General features: G+C 44.7%; 1 protein-coding gene and 2 long non-coding RNA genes across 3 annotated transcripts in view; 2 read left to right on the forward strand and 1 right to left on the reverse strand.

Annotated features, from left to right (window-relative positions):
* LOC308057668 overlaps nucleotides 1–21,726 on the forward strand; it is a 380,673-nt gene extending 358,947 nt beyond the window's left edge. The window contains exon 2 of the long non-coding RNA XR_013925387.1: nucleotides 21,373–21,726. This is a non-coding gene — a long non-coding RNA (uncharacterized lncRNA). The remainder of the gene's footprint in view (nucleotides 1–21,372) is intronic.
* LOC308057667 lies at nucleotides 12,358–15,608 on the forward strand. The gene is made up of 3 exons (XR_013925386.1): nucleotides 12,358–12,407; nucleotides 15,148–15,256; nucleotides 15,584–15,608. It is a non-coding gene; the product is annotated as an uncharacterized lncRNA (long non-coding RNA).
* On the reverse strand, nucleotides 20,158–20,689 carry LOC308057669 (MAD2L1-binding protein-like; the record flags this gene model as incomplete). Its single annotated transcript, XM_080411727.1, has 1 exon — nucleotides 20,158–20,689. Exon 1 carries the CDS (start codon nucleotides 20,656–20,658, stop codon nucleotides 20,158–20,160), a length of 501 nt encoding a protein of 166 aa, XP_080267853.1. The 5' UTR covers nucleotides 20,659–20,689.
* Nucleotides 21,727–24,411: the final 2,685 nt, after the last annotated feature.

Genomic DNA, 24,411 nt, shown 5'->3' on the forward strand with positions numbered 1-24,411 from the left:
CTCGTTTTCCAGACTAGATGTTTTTAATGAAAAATGAAAATCATATCCTTATGTCAGAAGTTCAGCTGATTCAGTCTTCATTCTCTTAATGCCTCTGGACCTGATGAGTCTCCTCATATTACTGTTGTTGTTGTTATACAATGTAGGCATAACAACTAATAATGGACAGTAGGAAAAACCATAGAGAAATAAATAATTTGGGAAGAAGGCCACAAATACTTCCAAACAGCTAACACAGTTCCCCAAAAGGGAGGTAATAACGCACAGGATCATTGCAGAAAACTCTCCAAAATTTCCAGTGAACTGAATACATCATGAGACCAACGTCTCAAAAACAGATCTCTTCTTGCATGTTTCTTCAGGCCTGCAAAGGGGAGCTCACACACTCCAGCAGCCCTTCAGCTGCCTGCCATACCGACTGTGGGAGCTCCGTGAGCGCCTAATGCTCAGCTGATGGCACTGCAAAACCCATGCTTAGATTTGGGCTTCTCCTTTTCCCTCTGAAGCCCTTCGTTGTAAGAGCTAGTTTCAGGAAGGTGGCTGTGCAGAGCTCCAGCAGAGTGGTGGGACAGAGACAACCCGCCCCACTCTGCAACACAGCTACCCCTCGCAGCCACTGAGCACTCATGCCCACCGAAAGCAAGAACAGGAGTTTTCCAGGGTAAGGATGGAGAAAAGCAGCTTGGGATCTGGCCTGTCGTAATAGCTGCTGTTACAGGATCCTCAGCAGCAATCATTGTTATTGAGAAGGATGGAGATCGTTCTCTAGCATTTCTTTCTGCCTCAGCCAAATACTTGCTGTTAACTGCTTTTTTAGAGATTTTTTGTTAAACTAAATACATCATTGAGTATAGACCCTCTACACATACTAATTTATATGCAGCCCTTTGTTGAAGATAAGGCCTTTGTTTCTGCCACCAATGCTTCTTCACTACATTAATGACAAATCACCCAGCATATTCTTTTCCATAAGACATTTATATCTATATTGTCCTACAAATCTTAAGACTAGTCCCTCTCTCAAGTACCTTTGGTCAGCTGCATCCTTTTTTTAAAAAAATGATTCTTGCTTTCTTTGCAAGATGATAATTTTACATGGCTTGGAGCAATGGTTGCAGGAGATATGCAATGCAATCCTAAGATTGTAAAACAACAAAAATGGGATAACTGAGCAGAGTTGAAAGTTATATCTGTACTGATTGTATGAAGTTCCCTTCTGTATAAGAAATTCCTCACGTCTGCTGGGCACCTGGGTTAGCTAAGCCAAGCCTGCAAGCCTCCACCACACTCACCTACCAAAACTCCACAGTGTGTCCAAGCCCAAAAGGGCTATCCTTCACATTACGTTCCAGGATTAACACTCCTAGCACGCAGTACAGCAGTACCCATATCCTAGAGCACAGAAAGGTCTTGTACACCCGACTTTCAGTCCATGGCCTGGCACACATGCAGGAGCTATCACATTTTGTGCATCCAGGCTCTGAGCACAAGCTTCCAGAGCCTGCTGCCTGCCTCCCATCACCAATATCCCCAAGATTATCCCTGGGGTATCAGTGACCTAAATACACTGGTTTGGATTTGAAAGTTGCTTTTGTTTTTAATGTTGCTGAGTCTCTAAAACCAGCACGCGTAACAAACTGCCTATTTCCAAGCAGCGGTTGTGTAATTTTGCTCCCCACCCCCAGAGATGTTGCCTGCCATTCATTTAATGGGCTCAGTTTCACTGGGAAGTGCCTGGAGGAACCTCTTAGCTCCCTAATTAGCAACAGAAGGGGCCAGTCCTTGCCGGAGGTAGCAGTGAAACATTTGTGAGGCCTTCCGACAATAAGGGAGACAGAGAAGGGGCCATTTCCAGCTGGGAAAACAGTAACTTCTCTTCAGCATACAGTGCAGAGCAGAGGACTAAAGAGATGTTAGGGGGAAGGTATATTCAGCAATGAGAATGGGCTTTCTGCGCAAGAAAGGAGCATTTGTGGAGGGGGAGGAAGAGGTTGGAGAGATTGTCCTGGGCTCTCCCAAGCTGTTCATTGCTCCTGCAATCCGACTTTTATGTAATATACCATGGAGCAGCACAGAGGCCTCATGGACTGGCTACCGGTGAGGGCAGGAGCAAGGTGTTGCTGCCGTCGGCTCTCAGATGTTTGAGCTGGCTCTTGTTAGTAAGATTCAGGAATTAACAGCTTGGAGGTGCTTAGGAGCTCAGTGTTTCCTCCAGGGATGGGATCACTGAGGCTGAGCACAGAGCCTGCCATTCAGTGCCAGAGTAGACTTTGGTACCAAACAAATCTCCCACCAACCAGCTGAATGTCCTGAGACCTCACTGGAAAGGTGAAAACTTTGCTTGTCCATTGCAAGTAGGGTGATGTGCTGGGGGCTTTCCCTTAACCCCAAGGACACAGCCACACGTGGTAAGATCTCCAATTTTTCCCATCTAATCCCATCTCTGGGCATGGCTTTTTTCATACAATACCAGTTGGAAAGAGTTGCATGTGCATGGACAGTCCCAGCTTGGACCTGTTGGACCACGGGGACCATTTTCCTTCAGAAGTCATGCAGGGAAATACAGCATTCAGTGTCTTTGGCCTGTAGGAGCAAAGATCCGGCATAACACATGAAATCCTTGTTAGCCTTAGGACCTTCCTTAAAAGCAAAGGAAGAACATAACGTTCAAAGACAGAGTGATGCCATGGGGCAAGCAGGGTTTCGGGAACCTGGAAGAGCACAGGAGAGATCTGAAGCTTCCAGTTGTCCTGCCCTGCAACATCACTGGCCAGCAGCTCACTGGTAGTGGCCACCGACCAGAAAAAAAGAAGAGAGCTGGTCCCTGGTATAAGTCAGGAGACCATATTCACAAAGATCCCCTGTTAATGAGCACCATTTGCTTTCTAGTAATGCTTAAGACAGTGAACCTGATCTTGTGCATGCAAAAGGAAAATTACGCAGCAATGCCTTCATGCTGTAAGATGATGGCTTGATGATCTTAAAAGGTCTTTTCCAACCTCAACAATTCCATGAATCTATGATTCTGTGAAGGGCAGTGCATTACAGTTGGGGCCATAAATCCCAGCAAGGGCCTTGCAACGGCTCTAAAGGTCAGAATAATAATTTCCAAGTTGCCACAGCATCTCAAGCTATAAAAGAGCTACGTTCAAAGGTTTTGTGCTCCATTCTTACCCCTGTTCAATAGCCCATTTCATAATGAGAAGTCACCAGCTTTCCTCCCTGTGTTTCAGGTTTCAGTATTAATGGCATTGATGAGGCTTGGATTATGATTACGTGAAACTGGCAACGAGAAACACATAAAGTCCAAAATAGAAAAAAGCCCAAATACACAAAAAAAAAGTGTTATTACTGGTGCTGCGAGCTCCTCTTTCCCACAAGAGGGCACCCAGTGTTTGCAGAACTACTGCTTGGCCTTTGGGTGCTTTCTCCAGCAGCAGGTCACACTGTACCAGCAGTAGCGAACGGGTCTGGGAGAGCTGGCAGGTTGTGTTGTGTTTGGCTCCTCCTGCTTGTATCCAGCTGTTAAACCAGCTGAAAAAATACATTACGGTAACATTTCCATGTCTGTATTTTCTATCATTGCTGCAGGGGTGATCCTGCAGATCAGTGACAAGAGCAAGAGAAAAGCATAGGAAACAAGCTTTCTGTTAGTATGTGATTTGTGCAATGGGAACATATGAAATCCCTTTATAAAATGATGCCTGTCGCACAGGGACTGTGGGAATTTTAGACATTTGGAAGTTTAGACAGAGGTGCAATAGTGAGATTCAGTGTATCAAATTTTATTCTCTCTCCTTTTGGGTTGGTTTGTGTTTTTTTTTCCCATGCCAGAGTAGCAGCTGAACCAGCAAAAGCACAGCACTGGGACAGAGGCAGAATTTTTTCTAATAGTGCTCCGAAGGGGCTTTTTAAAAATGGGTTTGCTAAGACGTCTGTCATTAAGAATAAGGGATCCTGCCCCAATGCAGGGAGATGCTCTGAGACATTTTTGCAGGTCCTTTCCTGTGGGATTCCCCTTTCCATTTATGAGACATGCATCAAAATCTCGTGGGAGGCAGCCTTGCTGTCTCCAGCAAGCAGTTTCTGCCTGAATTTGTGCATTTTGGCCTCGAGAGGTTGTAAGAGAGGAGGGGAAAAACCCCTTGCTTTCCACTGCTGCTGCATCCCAGGACGGAATTTCCTCTGGGAACCCGTTGATCTCTGCTCACCAGCACTCACACAAAACTCCTGCACATCCCCTGCATTTCAGTAGATGGGATCCTGGCATCCCAGCTGTTCCAGATTTATCGGGGGTGAAGGTGGCGGTGAGGTGTTGCCTTTTAGCCCCAGGGTATTAGTGGCCTTGGTGTGTCACCTTGTATCTTAAGTAAAAGCCATTCTGACTTTCCCAAGCTTTTTATACAGAAAGCAGCAACTTCTGTCTTTTCTTTGTAGCTGTAACTAGCTCTGCTGGCTCTTCTCCCACATTCCTGGTATAGATAAATTCACTCACAGCTGTTTAAGCCAGTCCTTCCTCCACCAGCCTTTATGCTTTTTCCCAGTGCTAAGTAAGAAACAGAATTTCCTCGAGGTCTCTTTTGTCTACTGACGACATCACAGCCTGCAGTACCTCAACCTGGCTCTTTACAGGGTCCTCAGCTACCTTCCACATGGGTTGTAGTTCTTTCCCCTTGTTGCTAATAATTCTCTTGTCTGCTGACTATAGTCCCTCTGCAATCAGGGATATCATCTTCCAAGAGGCCTCAAAAGAGCTGGTTTTGTTTGGGAAATAGAACCTTAAAGCTAAGTAATCCCAGACGGATGTAACCAGAAATAGCTGTGGTGTAGCAATAAACTGAACTTTGACCAAATGAAGGATTTACAAGCTTTTCTTCCTGATGACTCTTTTTTGATGGCACAGTGGCTGCATATGAAGTCACGGTATGAGACCTAACCATCACAGAGCTCACTGGTGATGGTACTTCGCTTAGAGCGTTGCATGGAGATAGGAATCATTTTCTCTCACAGTAAGATGTAGTTATTCCTGGACTGAAGCACAGCAAGGACACAATTTAGGAAAGAGAAGCCTTTACCTAGTAAGATTTTACTAACCATGAAGGAAATGAAGTCTAAAAATGAGCTAAAACAAAGCATTGATTTCTGTGGAAAATGAAAAGCAACTTTTCCTTTTTTGTTTGGGCTGCTGCCGATCACAGGTGCACATGGAATAGAGCCACACGATGCACAGGTCAGAAGGGGCACATGGAGGTCAGCTCATCGCAGCTTCTGCTCAGAGCAGGTTCAGGTAGATCAGGTTGCTCAGTGCCTTGTTCCTGTCAAATTTTGATTGCCTCTAAGGATGGAGATCCCACATCCTCTCTGGGCCCCTGTCCCAGAGTCTGAATACCTCCATGGTGAACTAATTTTTCCTCACATCTAACCAGAATTTCCCTTCTTGCAATTTGCGTCCATTGCCTTTTGTTCTTGGTCCATTTTTCCTACACTCTCCACTAGGTAGATGCAGACAGCAGTAAGACCCCACCCTTTGCCTTCTCTCCTCCAGGCTGAACAAGCCCAGGTCTCTCTGTCTCTCCTGGTACACCACATGGCTCCAGCCCCCCAGCAGCCTGGTGGCCCTGACCACCGAGGGTGGGCAGCCTCACTCCAGCCCTTCCTCTGCCAGCAAGGCCAGCACTGGACATGGCACTCCAGATGTGGCCCCACAAGTGCTGAAGAGAGCGAAGGATCACCTCGCTCAGCCTGCTGGCTAACACGCTTGCTATCTAGCCCTGTACGCACCGGCCTTTGCTGCACCTTGTTGACTCAGGCTCAGCTGAGGACCTCAGGCCAGGCTCTGCAGAGCTGCTTTCTATGCATCTGGCGTCCAGCCTGTGCTGATGCACGGAGCTGTTCCCTCCCCGTGCAGGACCTGGCATTTGTCTCTTGCTGAACTTGATTTGCAAGCGCACGTTTAGGCAATAGGTGGCACTGACGGTTGATGTAGCTTGCATTGTCACCAGGAGAGTGTCGCTGCGGAAGAGAAAGCCAGCAGAGGAGACACCTGGGTTGTTTCGCTGGGAGCTGTGGCTAGGCGAGGAGGAGCGGACATGTGGCAGGAGATGCTTCCAAACGCCTGGTGAGATCTCTTTGGCACAGGGAGGAGGGACTCTAAACAGGGGTCCCCAGGGTTGGGGCAGGAGAAAGGCCCGGTGGGGTCCACCAGGCCATCGGTGGGTGGGAGCATGCAGCTGAGCTTTCCTGAGCATGGGTAGGGAGGAGGTTTTATAAGACTGAGCCTTGTTCTGTGCCACTCAGAGAGCTGTTTCTGGGACATGCTTGCTTTGTTAGCAGTGCCGAGTTTGTGCTGTTGCCGTGCTAACTGGTTTCGTGCCTCTGACTCACTAAACTCCAGGATGTAAGTGCAGGGGGTTGTTATTACTTGTTGCATAAGCTACTCAGCCTCCAGGGAGGTGGAGGCTGACACTGTTTACTCTTAGGAGCTCTTGGTCTTCTTTGTCTGGGAGTGGTTTCAGGAGATACTTCCTTAAAAATCACATAGACTGTCTCAGAGATCAATTACCCAATTGCCTTCACTACTGCTGGGGTGTCCAGTACAGGCACTGTGTTCTGCATCACAGGTAGCAGTGGGAAAGGGTACCAGGCAACAGGAAACACCCAGTGGACTTGGTTTTTCATGGAGTTTCCTGTCCTTTTTAATTTTTTTTTGTCTCAAGGCATCGTAATTATGACACCAAACAGCTTCCTCATCTAGCTGCAGAGTAACAAGACTTTCTCTGTTGCTTCTAACTTTTTGGTAGATTTTAGATTCTGCTTTTCTTGCAAGAGAATCTACCAGGCTAAAAGAGAACCAACGAGGATGTTTCCTTTTTCTTGCGGGCAGATGAGACCTAAAAGCTTGGTATCCAGTCAGGAGTAGCTGGAAGTAGCAAAGGTACAGCAGCTCACTGAACCTGAACAGGGAAGGGTCCCACAAGCTGCTCCTCATGCCAGCCCTGGGCAGGATGAGTACCACGTGGCTGGCAGCAGAGTAACCCTTGAGCTTGGAAGTCCCCTGCCAAGGCTGGGCACCTATCGCTACACAGCTGCCAAAATAAACTATTTACTTGGCTGAAGTAACACAGCCCTCTGTAGGATGAAACACCGCAAGGACACCTACCCAGTTGTTCAGTGCCTTTTATCTAAATTGTGCTGAAGGCGGGAATATTATGGTGACAAACTATCTAGCTAAAACACAGCCCAGAAACACTGTCTCTGTTGCCAGCCAGCTGAACAGCTTGTGATCCCATGGCTGCACGGTAAATGGTGCTGGCAGGGGATGTTCCTTACACCATCCCCAAGGGATGGTACCATTCAGACAACACTATCAGACCAAGAATCTTTCCCACCCCACCCCCACCCCCATTTTCTAGGGATGGCACCTTGTCCTGGATCAGGTAAGTGAAATAGCTGCTCTGTGCTGAGGAGTTCACTTTTTATTAGCACCTGGGCTGGGGCACAGCATAGTCCCTTCCATACCCTGTATGACAAAAAATCTTCATTCACAGTCTTCTTTGAGCCCCCTGCAATAGCCCCAGACAGCTCTGCTAATCCCCAAGGGAAGCTGGAGAGCTTGAGGCACAGGTCAGGGGGATGGGAAGGGACACTACATTTAGGACTGATTGCTGAAGGGTTTGAACGGTTTTAAAACATTGCTGTCTGTCTGTTAAATCCAGCTCTGGCGCCTTAGCTCCCACACCTCAAGAAAGTCTGAAACTTTGCTGTCTAGGTAAGAAAAAGAGGCACCAGACAGACAAGTTGAGACCTTTACCTATGGACAGCTATGGTGGAGGGCTAGCGTTGCCCTAAAAGATGACTGAATCTGTAGGGGAGCTATGTATGTAGCACAGTCAAGGGGCATGTCTAGCACATCCAGCTGTCTCCAGCAGCTGAAAACTCTTGTCTCTGCTCCTCAGCCCACTCTGTGCAGTTTTTATTCCTGAAGCTGTCCAGGTGCTACTATCCCATTCACTTCAGTACCTGCCTTAAAACAGATAGATCCAGATCCTACTGATCCTTGTCTCCCAGGGCACACCTGGTACATAAGGAGAGGGACAGAGAAGCCTTGTGATTAACAAGTCCTGATCAGCAAAGGCTTAAGGTCCCTAAGAAACACTGGTAGATGTAACCCTGCCACAAATCCTGCCTGCGATCTTCAAAAATAACAGAAACACCCAGCCCCTGCTGACTGCATGGGGTTTGTTACTCACGTCCAACCAATGTGACTACAAGCCTCAGCATAGTCCCTTTACCCTTGACACTTCTGTTGGGCGCAAACAATTTTATGCCTCCCCAGGTCATTCAAATGTTCTCAGAGGAATGCAGTCCTGGTCCCTGTGGCCGCTCTGGGCGTTGGAGGGATGCTGGTTTACTGGCTGAGGTCTAGACACAAGATCAAGACTATTGAAATGGGCAATGGACGGTGGGGCTCAGATGAAAGACCTCTAAAAGGGAAAGAAGATGAAAGTATCTGTCCCTTCAAGACTGAAACATCTGACAAAGAAATTGAGGTGCCCGTGCCTGGGAGGTAAGGAGGGGCAGAAAGCTTCGAGGTGGAGCCAGTTCATCACCCACCTTACTGCTTTGAGGTGATGCCTTGGGGGCAATAGCCAGCGCAGGTCCGTTAGATGATGCTCTGGCTCACTGCCCTTTATGAATGGGATTTGAGCTCAGATTCACTGCAATGTCTTTACGCTTTCTGAGACCACAGACTCTCAATGCAACCTGGGGCTGCTCCTGCAGAAAGGCCATGCTTTGAGCAGCAGAATTTGACAGCAGGTCTGCAGTGGTGGAATGGGGTGGGAGGGCACCGGGATAGCAAAGGCACCAGTAGGGCAGGACTGAGGGGCTTCCGCAGAGGACAGGGTTGGAAGGGTGAAGAAGGATGGGGTCCTTCCTTCTGTCCCTACAAGCCTGTCACTAATTATCTGGCCAACTAGCAGTCGGTAGCACAGGCTGAGCTGCTTATTCTTCTCTCAGCTGGCAGTGCTGGCAAGTTCCTAGTGCCCAAAACCCTAAAGCGAGTTAGCAGTAAGGCAAGCGTAGAACCCACTACTCCTGGGTGCCCTAGGGGAACTGCTAACCTGTAGAGAAATATATTCTCCATATAAATGATTCAGGAAGTTATACAGAGTATGGCACTGCTTCAGGAGGGCTTGTGGTGTCCCAGAGAGAGACACAGAAGCCGGTGGAGCCAGGAGAGCCTGTTCATGCCTGCCTTAGCATAGGGCACATGCAGGCATCTGGCCAGCCTTGCAAGAGCTCCTGTCCGCAGGACCTGCATCGCCGCCTGGAGCAGGCCCGCTACACACCGCAGCTGGAAGGGGCTGCCTTCCGCTACGGCTTCACCTCCAGCTACCTGCAGAAGGTGGTGGCCTACTGGAGGAACCCGTTTGACCGACGCAAGCAAGTGGAAATCCTGAACAAATATCCCCATTTCCGAACCACCATTGAAGGTGAGGGGGTCTCTGTGGCTTGAGCAGGTCTCACTCTGAAATGCACAGAGAGAATGGGGGGCTTTAAGAGGTTACTCTATTAAGACAACAGTGTGCATAACAGCTTAATGAAGGATCAGTAGTGGAGGCTATGTTATTAGTAACCCTCTATAGATTAAGATCATTGCACAGTGGTGATAAGATTAGATCTGCTTGAAGATGGGCTTCATCTGGCTCTGAACCTGCACTAAATAACAACGAGGTTTTCTTCTGCTATTGCCTTGAAGCCACCTTTGAAAACTGTAAAATTTACCCAGGCCCTGAGGTTGGAATATCCACCACCACCACCCAGTTTAGCCAGGTGAGGTTAGCCAGACTTTAGATAAGTGATCTGCAGGTTAAACTTATATCCTGCGCTTACTTTTTCCATGTTTCTCTTTTTATCACCCACACATTTTGTAATTTAGTCATGTTTTTGCACGTGTCTTAGTTGCATTATGCTATTCATTGAAGTGCAGCTGTACTTATATACTGTAAGACCAATTTCTCAGGAGGTGGATGCTCAGTCTCCTGTGACCCCAGTAACTGGGACTGGGATCAATACCTCTGTCTGTAAGTAAAAGATGAGACACAGGTAAAATACCAGGCATGTCCTTTCAGCTAGGCATCTTCTTGCCATGGGTTGATTGTGTACCTTCTGCTGTGAATGCTAATCACAGTTTTGCCACCCTCCTTCTTCAGAGTTTGGAACAGAAACTGTGATGGAACTAAGGCTTTAATTTATCTGTCTGGATGTGTGGCAGGGATTGATATCCATTTTATCCACGTGAAGCCCTCCTATGTCCCTCACAGTTGAGCTGCTCAACCTCTGCTGATGGTCCACGGCTGGCCTGGCTCCTTCTACGAGTTCTACAAGACCATCGCTCTACTCACAGAGCCAGCTGAGCATGGCCTGAATGAGGGTGACATGGTGTTTGAGGTCATCTGCCCATCCATCCCAGGATATGGCTTCTCTGAGGCACCACACCAGAAAGGTGAGCGATGAAAAGGCGCTGTTGGAATTGCCAGGTTCTTGGAGCCTCAGTCATCCCTGGCCCTCACCAGGGAATGCAGTTTGTGAATGCAGATGCTTGGCTCTGCACTAACACCCATGTGGCTGAGGCTCTGGGGCTGGCTGTGGAGATCTGGAAGGTAATGGTAGCTGGAAACCAGGTCTGCTTTCCACTTTATCCACTTTCCACTGAATTTCCATCTTGTGTTCACTGTATTGCCAAGGAGCAAGGCAGAGCAGCATAGCACACTGTGCCTTTACACAGCAGCATACTCATGTGCCTCTGTCAGACCATGATCTTTGGCCAGGGGATGATACACCAAGACAAACAGGTTTCCTCTGTTTCTCTTTACCTACAGGCTTTGACAGCAAAGCAACTGCTCGGAAATTTCATAAGCTGATGAATAGATTGGGCTCCAAAGAATACTACCTACAGGGAGAAGACTGGGGATCTCTTATTACCACAAACATGGCCCAGATGCTGCCACAGTGAGTAGCAAAGGGAATCAGTGCAGAGAAGGTTTCTCCAGTTCTTACCCTACCTTCTGGCTCCACGGTCCGGGTCCTGCCTTCTGTTTGCCCTGCCTCTCATCGCCTTCTGCTTTGTTTTCTCCAGGGGTATCCCCACCCCTGTGCATTCAGTCATATTCACGTGCTTTGCATTGACAGTGGTATTTGCATTCTCACGCTTTCTAAATTTCATAGAATCATAGAAGCATTTAGGTTGGAAAAGACCTTGAAGATCATTGAGTCCAACCATAAACCTAACACTGCCAAGTCCACTGCTAAACCAGGTCCCTAAGTGCCACATCTACACACCTTTTAAATACCTCAACCACCTCCCTGGGCAGCCTGTTCCAATGCTTGGCAACCCTTTTAGTGAAGAAATTTTTCCTAATATCCCATCTGAACCTCCCCTGGCACGACTTGAGGCCATTTCCTCTCATCCTCTCACTTGTTACCTGGGAAAAAGTGACCAACACCCACCTTGTTACAACCTCCTTTCCTGTAGTTTTAGAGAGCAAGAAGGTCTCCCCCAAGCCCCCTTTCCTCCAGACTAAACAAGCCCGGTTGCCTCAGCTGTTTCTCATAGGACTTGTTCTCTAGACCCTTCACCAGCTCCGTTGCTCTTCTTTGGACACATCTTTCTTGTAGTGAGAGGCCCAAAACCGAACACAGTATTCGAGGTGCAGCCACACCAGTGCTGGGTACAGCATCACTGCCCTTGTCCTGCTGGCCACGCAATTTCTGACACAAGCCAGGATGCTGTTGGCCTCCCTTATCTAGGGAAGAGTTGTACAGAGAAAAATGGAGTGCTGTTTGGCTTCTCTTTCACTAGGCATGGAAGTAAGCTCTGCTGCATTTTGATTTGAGACCTCAAGGATCATCATTCTAAATCAGGAAGGAGATAAATTTAAAATTGGCAGGGAGAAAAGGAAGGAGCTCAGCCTTTCAGCAGCTGATCAGTACCACGAAGCATAGGACTTTCCTGGATGGAGATGGCACCAGCTGTACCATTTTTAACTCTCCCAAATTTTTTTGGAAATCACGATAAATGTGAAGGGCTTATGTATTTGGCTTAGTGAAATGCTTCTATTACAGCTCCCGTCAGACTTATTTTCTAGAAAATTTGGAAACAGAAAATTGCTTGATTTAACCTTCTATTCATTAACTTGATTTCAGATCTGTGAATCTTATCTTTGCTGGCAGAGAAGGTTTGAGAAGGATGATTTCCGTGATGCTTGGGGCTTATATACCATGGCTCATAGGCTTTACTAGGGAAGATGTTCGACGTATGTATCCTTTCATCCAGAAGAATATACATGAACTATTGCAAGAGTCTGGATACTTACACATCCAAGCCACCAAACCAGACACTGCAGGTAATGAACCTTCTCTATATCACTATGAACTTTGTATACTGACTGCTTAAGGCGTATAAACACATAGTTGAACAAAAGCCAACCATGTTTGAGAAGCAATGAATTCTGGTGACTGAATGCAAGACATGGGGACAAGAGCTGTGTAAAAGGAAGTGAAAAGGAACCGCTTAAAAAAAGACGGAGACTACAAATATCACTTTTCAAGGTCTGTTAAATGGCATACCACTTCTCTATGGCAAAGAAACCCTTTGCAAAAAGCCTCTTAAAGTAAAGCACAGGACCCTGACATTGAAGCTTCTAGAAATAAATGTGGGTGAAAACAAGAAAAATACCATAAGCAAGTGCAATGTGAAACTTGCAGAAAGGTAGACACAGCCATAATACCTGAATCCAGAAGCATGATGTAGTGGGACCAGTAGATAAGGAGTCTGAAGAAAGGTATGGCCATCTCAGAAAAGTTACATGATTTATTTGTATAATATTATCAAAGATTATGGGGTATTCCTTTATTGAAATAAACCCTCATCAGGAAAGACAGCAGAGCTGTCTCAGACTGGCATCAGGTACGGAGACCATAGAAGGAATAGCACCCCATCCTGGCATTTAACTGGAAAAGAGGAAACTCAAAGTGAAACGTCAGCTAATGCCTAGTCTGTTGCTTGAACTGATTGCAATATCAGAGAAATAAAAGGAGACAAACCAGATACCAGGTTGGGGTTTTATGGGTTTTCTTTTCAAAAGCCAAACAATGAAGACAGCCCCCAGAAAAACAAAGACCAGTATGTCTAGTGTCTGATCAGAAAACTAGCAGAAATGTTTTTAAAAGGAGAATTCATTTACAGGTGATAATATCACAGGGAAATCACGCTTCAGATATCAGAGCTCTGGCAGGATCAAGAAGCTGTGGACCTAGTAATGGAACATATTTATTTTCCAAGAAAAGTTTTGTTGAGGTTCCTTCTCCCAGTGTTCTTAAAGACATTAAACTGCCTTAAGAAAAAGATTAAGTTCATGGGTTAATAACTAGTTGACATGAGAATTCATGAATATAAATAAGTAAGCAAGTTCCAGGGGAGAGAGAGTATCACAAAAATCTGTGCTGGCACCTGTACCTTTCAATATGATCTTAATTTCTCTACAGATAAAAGTTAATGGTTAAGTGAAAATCTGACACCTATCCAGGGTTTGGTTTAATCTAAAGATAAATGGTTTTGTAACTCTCTGCAGTTAAGTGACTGGTTGATTAAACTGGCCAATAAAAACTGATGTCAACAAAGTCCAAAGCAATTTAAGCAGAGGAAGAAAATCACAATGGGCTCTAGTTTGGTTGCTGCTATGTGAGAGAATCCAAGAGTCAAGGACAGTGCTTTGAAACGTCAGCCAGCTCAGACTTTAAGAGAATCTTACAAACTCTTAAAGAAAGCAAAAAGAGAGTAAGACAAAACACTAAATCCATGATATTTAGAATCTGTTCCACCCCTGTTTCATTAATATATTTTATAATCAAAAGAATACAAGAAGGGGAGAAAAAGAACCCTAAAGTGACCAAGCAGCTTCCCTACAAGCACTGTACATAGTCTAGGACTCTTTAACCTGGAAAAAAAGAAGAGCAGGGATTTTGTAGCACACTAAAATTGTGAAAGGTAGAAAATAAATAGGGGGAAAAAATGCATATTCCCTGCTTAGTCTCAAAAAATATCTATATTATCAGTTTAGTTCTCATTAGGCAGGTTTAAAGCAACGCTACAGTATTTTCACTCACCAGAAGCTGTGGTACCTAAGATGTGTACAGGTTGAATCATTAGTAAGCTGCAAACAAGACTGGTATTTCTGAGCATCCAGTCCATGAAAGTTGAATACAGTGATTCGGGGACAGCTTTCAGCTCAGAAAATGCTCACCTCCAGACGGGTCATATGTTAGCTGGCACATTTTAGCCTGCCCTACCTTTGCTGGTCAAAGCATTTACATGACTTTGATGTGTAGCAAATCACTTTAGGCCTGACAGCACAGGGAAACTGTTGTGCCAATGCACAAACTTACTTTGCATTAACTATGTCCACTATTAAATTGAAATCACATTGTGCATCATCTTCTACGCAGTCATTCAGTGCTAAAGTCACACTAAAATACACTTGAGAGTAGGCAATTCTAAGGATACTGTAAAACTACAGCCTGGAGTGTGGTACAGGAATTTTCCCAAGGCAAGCTCTACCACTGCTGAAGTAATCCCCACCCGTTTTACAGGTTAAAACACAGATATAATATGCTGTGTTTATAATGTTTGTTAGCATTCCCCAAAGGCAGGAGCAGATAGCAGATACACACCACTCCACTGTTGTTTAAATTACATAGAAAGTGAACAGCACTCAGGGTCCCAGTTAGCCATCCTAAGCAGGACAGTGCTCCCAAACAGTTTATCTGAAATTTCTTTTCAGAGTGTAATCCCTTTACATCTGAATTTGCTCTTTCTGCCACACATTACCAAGAAGCCCAGAGGATTTTCTTAACTCCTATTTTCTTTTGTATAGGAATTGCTCAACTTTATAGTGCTGTCAGTTATAGCCAAAATTCCATCGGGGTGAACTTTTCAAGAATAAAGTACTCCAGGGCTAGTAAAACGCACTCTTTACTGAATTCTCATAGAAAACTCTGAAGAATTGATGTAAGTCCAGTTTAACTCCCACTGAAGTATTTGCAATGCCAGGCAACTGCAATGGTTCTCTTCTTCTCTTGAATTAGGTTGTGGACTGAATGACTCCCCTGTGGGGCTTGCTGCATATATATTGGAAAAATTCTCTACCTGGAGAGATAAATCATTTCTGCATAAAGATGATGGAGGCTTGGAAAGGTAAGAAAACAGGTGCTCTTCCATGAGAGGACTCATTAAAAGAATGAGCAATGGTAACTAATGAGGAGATAGGTAAAAGACTGGCCAAAGCTGAATTTTGAGCATGAAAGGTTACACATGACAAGTAGTAGTGTAAACTTACAGCAGACTGCCTGCAAACTACTGCTTCAGCACCGGGCAGTTTTGCTCTGGGCACATGGGTGCCAATTAATTTGCTGCTTGAAAACAAGTGGAGAACAAGAACAACTGTTCTTCAGGGCATGAGCCCAATATAGCGTATTGAGAAACAGCTTCCAATGAAACGTCTTCATCTTTTTCTATCAATAGCAAATACACTCTTGATGAGCTTTTGGGCAATGTGATGATTTATTGGGTGACATCCTCCATTGTGTCCTCAAAGCGATTCTACAAGGAGAACATCTCCAAGAACCCTGGTCTAACAGGTGATGCCAGGTAATGAAGTGGTAGGTGTAAGAAAGATTTGCAAATGAGATTGAACCACGTTTGCCTGTATAAACATTTAGATTACTTTAAAACAGCAAACTTAAGTTGTTAAAAAAAATAATCTAAGTTCTTATTTTCTTTTGATAAAAATAGTTGAGTCATTTTTCTTTTGAACCTGTAATTCACACAAAGTAGCTTGTAGCCAAGACAATGCAGCGGACATATCAAACTATATTCAGTCTTGTGTTCAAAATACAGGTCTATATACTTAGTCACCAAACAAATGTGATCTCTGGCTCAGTTCAGTTAAAACAAAACAGAAAATCAGGAGCATTTCCAAGAGAGACGTTTAAACTGAATTAGGAAGCATACGGCTTAGTGGTGGATAAAACTAACGACTACAAGTGTTAAGCACAAACTTGGGGAAGCAATCTGGAGAGCAGTACCTTCTAACAAACCAAGCACCTTCTAACAGCCACTGACTTTAAGATGACTATAAGAGAGGCTGACCAGAAAATGCTGCAGAACGGAATTCCATGTGATTGATCACACAAACAAATAGAAGAGTCTTTTCCTTTGTAGACCGAGCCAGCTTACCTTTCCTCAACTCATTCGTTACGCTGGTACTATAAATTCTAAAGTAAACTTGAGCAGGCTCATTTCTGACTGTCACAAAGAGGTGATGCGTCTTGCCATTTATCGCAAAACTGTAAAACAAGGTAAGTTTAAAAATAGGAAACGTTTCAAGATTGAACCGTGTGCGAAGTTGGCTCTACTTTACGGTTTTGGGTATAATATTCTCATACTCAAGGAGACTCAAATACAAGCAAAGCTTTTCAGCAGAGTACAAACCACAAAGTGTGTCGCTGCGGTGAAGCTCTGCCAGCTGACTGTGGCAATTACTAGAGTCAGGAGGTTTTTATAGAATTTCCCCAGGACTTTTTTCAAAAAGGCACTTAGTTAATGTCCTCTAGGTTTGCAGTGTATGTTCCCACAGGGACTGCAGCTTTTTCCTCAGGAGCTAGTACATACACCACGGGTCGGGGCAAAGGAGGTCTTCAAGAACATCATCACTTACTCTTACATGCCACGTGGAGGGCATTTTGCTGCCTTTGAGGAACCAAAGCTTCTGGCACAAGACATCATGCACTTTGTCAGAAAGGTGGAACAGCTGTGAACATGCACTTTAGATACATATACAGAACAGAAGCAAGTTGTTCTGCCACCAGCAGAACCTTCACTTTGAGGGATCAAATAAATCCAATGTAATCACATAGAGAAAACAACATTTCATTTTGATAATCATTACAGTACTAAAATTGTTAATGAAGCTCTAAAGCTTTTCTGAAGAATAAAAGAAAAAACCCCAAAGTAAGCAACTTGTCTTCTTTCACTCCCGGCACCGTATCATTGCTGCACTCATAGTTCAAGTGTAACAGAATACATGAACGGTTTACTGCAGTAACACTGCACTCATCTGGGGAAGAGAGTAGAAAGAAACCAGCCCCTTGATCCTTAGAACGAAGGCTTCTGTTTAAAAGCTTCTTTAAACACTCGAGTGCTAGCGTCTGAAATATGCATCACAAGCAGCTTTGGTGGAAGTGTAAAGGGTTTTGATCTCCTGAGCACAAACACTCCTACGTTCAAGTTATGTTTCATTCAAGAGACCAGGAATTACATATTCAAGTGGGCAGCTGCACACAAGGCAGCTTTCTTCATTCTAACAGGTTTTCCCCCTACGGCTAGCTTTAGCAGCTACTACACTATGTAAACAGATGTTTAATGGATAACAAGGCAGAGACAGCGTTCCTAGTGTGCTCCAAGCTCAAAAATACCAACTTAATTTCCTCTTCGTTCTTTATCATTCCATTCCAAATGGTAAAGTTAAAATATGCACCAAGCGTAGCAGGTTACTTCAACCTTTACCCTCATTTCAAACGATTCTTATCACACCATCGTGCAATTTTTGCTAGCAAGAAGCTGCAAGCAACCTTGCTACCAGTAGGCTCGAGTTTCTCTTCAAATGGGATAGAGCTGTTTGGAGCTGTTAAGCTCACTACATTACAGACACTTCTAAGTAGCTGACTGAAGGTTAAGTCCAGCAGACACCTAGTTTTGACACACTGTTCAAAGCTCTCAAGTGTTTCTCACCCTCCCTCCTTCTCCCATTCTGCACTAGACACCAGGCCAGAAGAAAGGGCTCAAGTTCTGCTCCCAAGTAATACCTTCTGACTTTGAACAGGAGTTTGACAAGTAAAGATAGTGCTGAACTTGATCACACTCGCCTCACCGCCTCTTCACATTTCATAAACATTGAAGAGTCTAAGACTTAGAAGTAAAAGCAAGCAAGAAACTAACTTTTATTGTTGTTGTCTTAAGTGAGAACAAGCTAGCATATTGGGACAGGAGTCCTATGCAGGAGCGGGCTGGAAACTAATGGGAGAAACAGCTAGGTATTGTGAAGGAGAATAGGAAAGATAAACATGGTTATCTAGTGTTTAATAGGTGTCTGCACGCTTGTAGAGATACATAGCTGTGTAACGGCATGAATGATTCCTGCCCTGAGCCTGGTGGCGCATACAGCTGTGGTTTGTGTCCGGGCTCAGAGATGTAAATAGGGGCTTCTCTGTTTTGGTGGAAGTGTTTCTCTTTGCATAAAAAAAGAGGGAATGAAGGGAATGACCCCAGAGGTATGTTCAGAGAAGGCATGCTGTTTCGAACTTTTTGACTGAACCAGTTCTTGTTTGGTGTGCCCTTCCACCTATGTATAATGTTAATCCAAAAGAAGATGATACTGTTTACACTTTGAATGTCGATCATTGTCTTTCTGTAGATGCTAATGTAGTAGGAGGCTGTGATGGGAACGTGTCGCAGCGGTTCTTCTCTTATCCGGAATAACAGCAGGGAAAGCATTAAAGAGTTAAATCACCTTGTTTGGTAGGCAGTTAAGCATGTGAGTCAAAATTGCCACTGCTTTTTGTTGTTGGTTCAAGGACATGGCTGTGAGGATTTGGATGGTATGTGCTGCGGGGATTTTAGGCGCCCCATTGCAGCAACATGGTATCAAAATCTGAGAAGATGTCAGCCTTTTGGGGCATCCATTCACTCAACTGGCAGTATTGTTTGTTTGCTGTTACCTTGGTTGCTGTCATGTTTGCAAGGGCCCTGCAGAACATGGCAAACCTGGTACTAGCTGCTCAAAAACAAAAAGGGGAAATTGTAAAATTGTACGGAACAGAGACAGTGGGTTATTCTGACGTTGATAATATGTCTTAGTTGCTTTTTTATTTGTTCTATTACTTATACCTTGTTTTTACTCGTTCGGTTTCAAAGGTTCTTTTTGTGCAACAGGAAGGGGGAGATGCAGGAGCGGGCTGGAAACTAGGACTGTGCGTGGCGGTCAGTTTGCTGAGGGGAATGTGCTCGAGCTTGTCTGGACAACAATTAACATGATGAGATGTTTACAGAGCACAGGGGAGTGGGGGACAGATGGCGCCAAGGAAAAGTAACAGCTTGTTGTTAATTGATGGCAGCTAACCACCAATCGGGGATTGCCTAGTATGCAAGGCTTAGCTTCAAGAACCAATCTGTTTCAAACGCGCAGCTTCTGAAAGTGTATAGAAACTCGTGCTTCTGTACAATAAACTGACATTTGCTTGCATCAAGCTGCGTCCCGTCTCTTCATTCGCCGCAGTCCTAACTTCCTCTGAAGAGGGTTAGAGCAGAAACTGCTTGCTTTTAGTTCTAACTGTATATCTAACTGACCGTCAAGGCTGTTGGGCTAAAGGTTAGTAAAAAAATAGGAAGACATGCTTCCCCACTTCCACAGGGCCAATCAATCTCTTTTTGTCACCAGTACAAGACCTCCCAATTACTCAGAAGTCCCACTCTTTGTTTGGATTATTAAGTAACTGAAATTGAGTTATAGAGAAGTCTAATTTTATCAAATAGATAGGCAAACACTCGAGTACTCACTCAAGCCTGATCAGACTACAAAGGTCTCCTTTTATGGGTAAGAATGGCTATAGCCTTTTTAGTAAAGGCCAAGTGTATTAATAGTCATGTACATTACCCAGAGAGAGTCCCAAGCAATCAGCTAATTTAGTAATGGCCGCATTAAAACTCGGGAGGGAAAAGGTTTATCCAGTATTTGCCAGTTCAGCAAGTACACAGCAGGAAAGTTTTACTCCCAACGCGCCAATTAGTCTCCTGTACCATAACTCAGGTCCCCAAAGAATCACTGTATCTTTGTGCAGCTGTGCCTTAAAGGGTAATTGCTTTCAACAGCCATTCAGGAGATGAAAACAGATGGACACGGTTGAACTACAGGAAGGTAGTAGACGCCCTGAATAAAGGATCCAGACAGACAAGAATACACAGTTGTATTTGATAAAGTTATCGCTTAAAGCGGCACCAAAGGTTATTCGATATTCCATTAAAGTTCTACAGAGTGTGGGTCATTCGTGAAAGCCTTTGAGCGCCGCTGGTGCTTGAAACCAGACATAGTCCTCCCAAGTAGAGGTCACATGCTGAGGAGCCGAGGCACTTCTGTTGATGTCTCCATCGCAGGACAAGTTAACAGCTAGTTTCCTCCCTCGAGTTGGCACTTTATAGTTGAGCTTGGGCCGGAACCAATCAACACCACAATCACGGTGTCCTTGGAGCATAACAACAGTGCCCATGACAGGGAGAGCCTTCAGCTCACTGAAGACATCCGCAACAAAGAGCGAGTGAAAGAGCTTGCGAACGCAGGATGCAGTTTTCAGGCTCTCCTCAGCACCGCCCTCACAGATACCCTCCAAGCTGAGCTCATAGAGCTCCTTGGGGCTCATGACATTGCCTCCAAGTAGAATAAGAACTCGAGGAACCAGTGTCAAACTAAACATTATTTCCAAGCGCTGGAACATTTCCTCCAGTTCTGTCAGCACCTGCTGGCACTTCTTGCTTGCCAGGTCCATGGAGGGTGGCTTCTTAATCACATCTCCATCCTGGAAAGCAAAGCAAAGAAAGATCACCACATTTCATTATTAGGAAACATTAGTACCAACACACCCTTCAGAAAGCGTGGCCCATCCCATCCCTGAAAGTTAAGGAAGGTTCAAGGGTTTATGTGCCTTTTAAGAGATACAGGTACCCACATACGGAATCAGGAGACCCAAGATGAACACAAATGGCTGCCCTATAGCTACTCAGTTTAAATCTGAACCCCACTACTGAGGAATGTCCACGAGAATTACAAACTCCATCTTTTAAAGATCAGCTATCACTCCAAAAAACACCTACCAGCCTTTTTTCTTCAAGTTGTTTGAGTAACAAACAAAGCAGTGGCATGCTTTGAGCACAAAGTGGAACAACAAGAGATAAACAGCAACTTTTTGAGACCTTTAGCCACCTAACCTAAAGGTTTTTTTAGTTGTTTGTGGGTTGGTTTTGTTTGGTTTTTTTTAATGAAGTTGTGGTAACACTTAAGGATACAGCCACAACTGCACTTCACTTTACAAGTGTTTGGCACATGTGAGAAACTATGGACTAGGGTATTGTTTATTAAGATTTATGTTAAGCCCAATGTAAAGGTCAGACAGCAAAAGATATGAAATCGCTTATGCAAACAGCCACCAGACACCGCTTGTGTAAGGTAGGATAACCGCAATCGCTTACACAAACTAAACCAGATACCGCTTGTGCAAGATAAGATAACCACCAGATGTCCAGGAACCGACAGAAACAGGACAAACAACCCCATATAAGGACATATGAGTGAGGGGTCAACTATGGGACGAAGGAGGAGGACTTCTTACTTCGGCCTCAACGACCACCAGGAGGCAGAAAACGACCCCCTGACAACAACTGAAGCATGCGCAGAGTACCTCCACTACTTCATGAACACGGAAGTAAAGATGTATAAAAAGGGACTGTTTGAACTGCTCAGCACGGCAGTTGGTGGAGCGCAGACTCCCCTGCCGTCCAGCGCTGTTTTTGCTCATATTCTACTTGCTATAATTAATAAAATTTTAATTGGATTATGATCCGTTCTGGTCTCAATTTATAACAACATTTATATTTTACATATATAAAAGAATTAGTACAAGGCTACATTTCTTAGACTTAGGTGCAGCATGTAGAAAAAAGTTTCAGCTTGTGTCTTTACATACCTCTTTTGATGTTCTACTCGCTGGCTCAGTTTGACTTCTAGAAGAAGAAAAAAAGATGATCAGAACTTAAAATAAAGCACTCGTAACCGACATAAAGCTGTGAAAACAGTTTATAAAACCTGAACACCAAAACACTGTGTTCTGATAGTCTTATGAATATGGAAATTTATTTCTATACTTAAAGTGTGCTCTCCTGGTACATTCAGTGCAACTGAAATAAAACCCCAAATCCCATTCCTTCTTTGTCCCCAACTACTCTAAGATACAGAATACAGCAGTGCAAGAAGAAGCTCTCACATATTTTCTTTCTGCTCTCTAAGTCTCAAAACTATGAAGACTGTGCTACAGTTTTCTGTTCTTAAATAGTCAGCCATCCAAATATGAAGGCACCTTCAGGCAATCTGTATAGCCCCACTATCACAAACAGGTACCAGATAGAGCACCTTGGTTTCTACACTCCCCTGACAAAACAAGAACAGTTGTCTGTAGAAAAGTGTTTCTTTGTGGAAGCCCAAGCACTGTGTTCAGGTACCTACCATCCTCTAGCCTAAAGTGACTACCAATAGCAGTAGAAACATCACCTGAAAGCAGTTCCAAGGATTTTCTGTGGTCGAGGAGGCCTGTGTTAAAAAAATAAGAAAAAAAGCCTGGATTACCAGAATTTGCTTTAGGATCATCTTGAACATGCTACAATATTTTAGGAAACACTTATGACACACAAGCCCTTGCCGAGATTCCACATACTCATTGGTCTGTACCTGCATGCTACTCATGAATCAAACATGCAACCGTCCATCAGTTAACAAACAATTCATACCTCATCCAAAGCGTCCCACGAGCAGAGGCAACCCAAAGGCTGCTGTGCAGGTCCTGCACAAATAGAAAGGCTCATTCTTCCTGCCACTGCTACACCACCACCAGGCTCACAAGTACAGCCACGTACCTCCTGAACATGAGGAAGTGCTTTAGATTACCGCACCATGGTTTCTCCATCCACTTGCCTTGAGGAAGATACTACAAGGTGACTAACGCATTTCTGAAGGCCTCTCCACCGTGACACCATGCGTTCACCATTCCCAAACACTAACGACTCTACCAGTTGTTTCCACAAGGTTTCCAGCTGAAGGAATAGAAAGCTAACCTGCCCGATCCATTGGCAACTTTAGGAGAGCAGCGGCATTCATCCCTTACCCCCACGTGCAGCTATTTCTTGGATCTTTGATGCTAGTGGCACCTAGCCTCTCATTTTAGGGCAGCATTCCAACACCAGGAGAGGGTGCCATCCAACCAGAAATGGAGGCTATATTGACAAGACAGCACTAAGCATCCCCATCTAAATTAACCCCCCAAACCAGGCCATGTTTAGAAGCACAGTGCTGTGGCATCCAGAAAGTCTTGGTAGCGCCTGAAAGCACTGCAACACCTACTGCAGTAATATGCCCAAAGCTTACAGGGGAGCCACATAAATTCAGGGGGTTTTGCTTGCAGATGCTTCATGGGTACTAGGATGCTGCTGTACTGTTTGTTTAAGACACGCTGTAACTCGCCAGTACACTCTATTTATTGAGAACTAACATTAGAAAGACATGGCAAAACCACAAGTCAATAATATCTACTAACGGTGGAGGAGAGGTCTGTCTTGAAGAAGGCTGGAAAACATGACCATTCAAACCATGCTGATGCAGCTGATACAGAACTGGACTGTACGAATACATCGATGACAGCGACAATGCTGTAGTCAGGCTTACATTTGAGTATCTGCAATTGTAATCAGATTCTCTGTCCTCCATAAATCTGAGGAATACAGCAGTAATACCTGGAGCACAGAGAGCAGCTTAGGGTGAAATCAGACTTAGAAAGGTAACTACTAACATTTGGGAAAGTGCCCAACTGCTTTCTGAGCTTCAGGTTTGGAAAAGATCAACTGTTCCTTCACCGTCCTGGCACAAAAGGCAATATGCTTTAGGATGTTGTTCTTTTTCTCTTGCCCGACATAGACATTGTCTTTAGGAATCTAATAGGAAGCACTTAAGAATGAAACTTCTTGTTTGCACGGTTTGCCAGCTGGCCACTCTCAGTCTTTCCTCTGGAGACAGTATGCAGCCCACACACACACACCCCTTTGGGGTGTAAGAATACCCTGCCCCCCTCCCCCAAACAAAGGAAGCAGTCAAACACGGAGACTCGGACTGCTGGCAGATGGGAACAAATCACCAGTTCACACTGCAATGTGTCTCTCCGTTTACTCTAAAAGCAATACAAGCAAAAGCATACAATAAGGGATCTCTCTGCATAGAGGAAACAGGATGGAGAACTTGACTCTAAGAAAAATCAAGCCCAAGAACAAACCCAATTCAAACATCTCAACAGTTACCACTGTTGGAGCTTGAATGCCACATCCCAGCGGGCTGAAAAATCTAAGTCTGCTTTGGGACAGATACATTCAAATCTGCCCTGTCACAACAAAAGTTAACAGCAGCTTTAACAAGAAAGATACAACCTGAATGCCTCCGTAAACTAACAGCCACAAAGAAGGTGAACACACTGAAACCCCTCCCA

Source organism: Falco punctatus, assembly GCF_963210335.1.
Source record: "Falco punctatus genome assembly, contig: scaffold_56, whole genome shotgun sequence".
Classification (NCBI taxonomy): Eukaryota; Metazoa; Chordata; class Aves; order Falconiformes; family Falconidae; genus Falco; species Falco punctatus.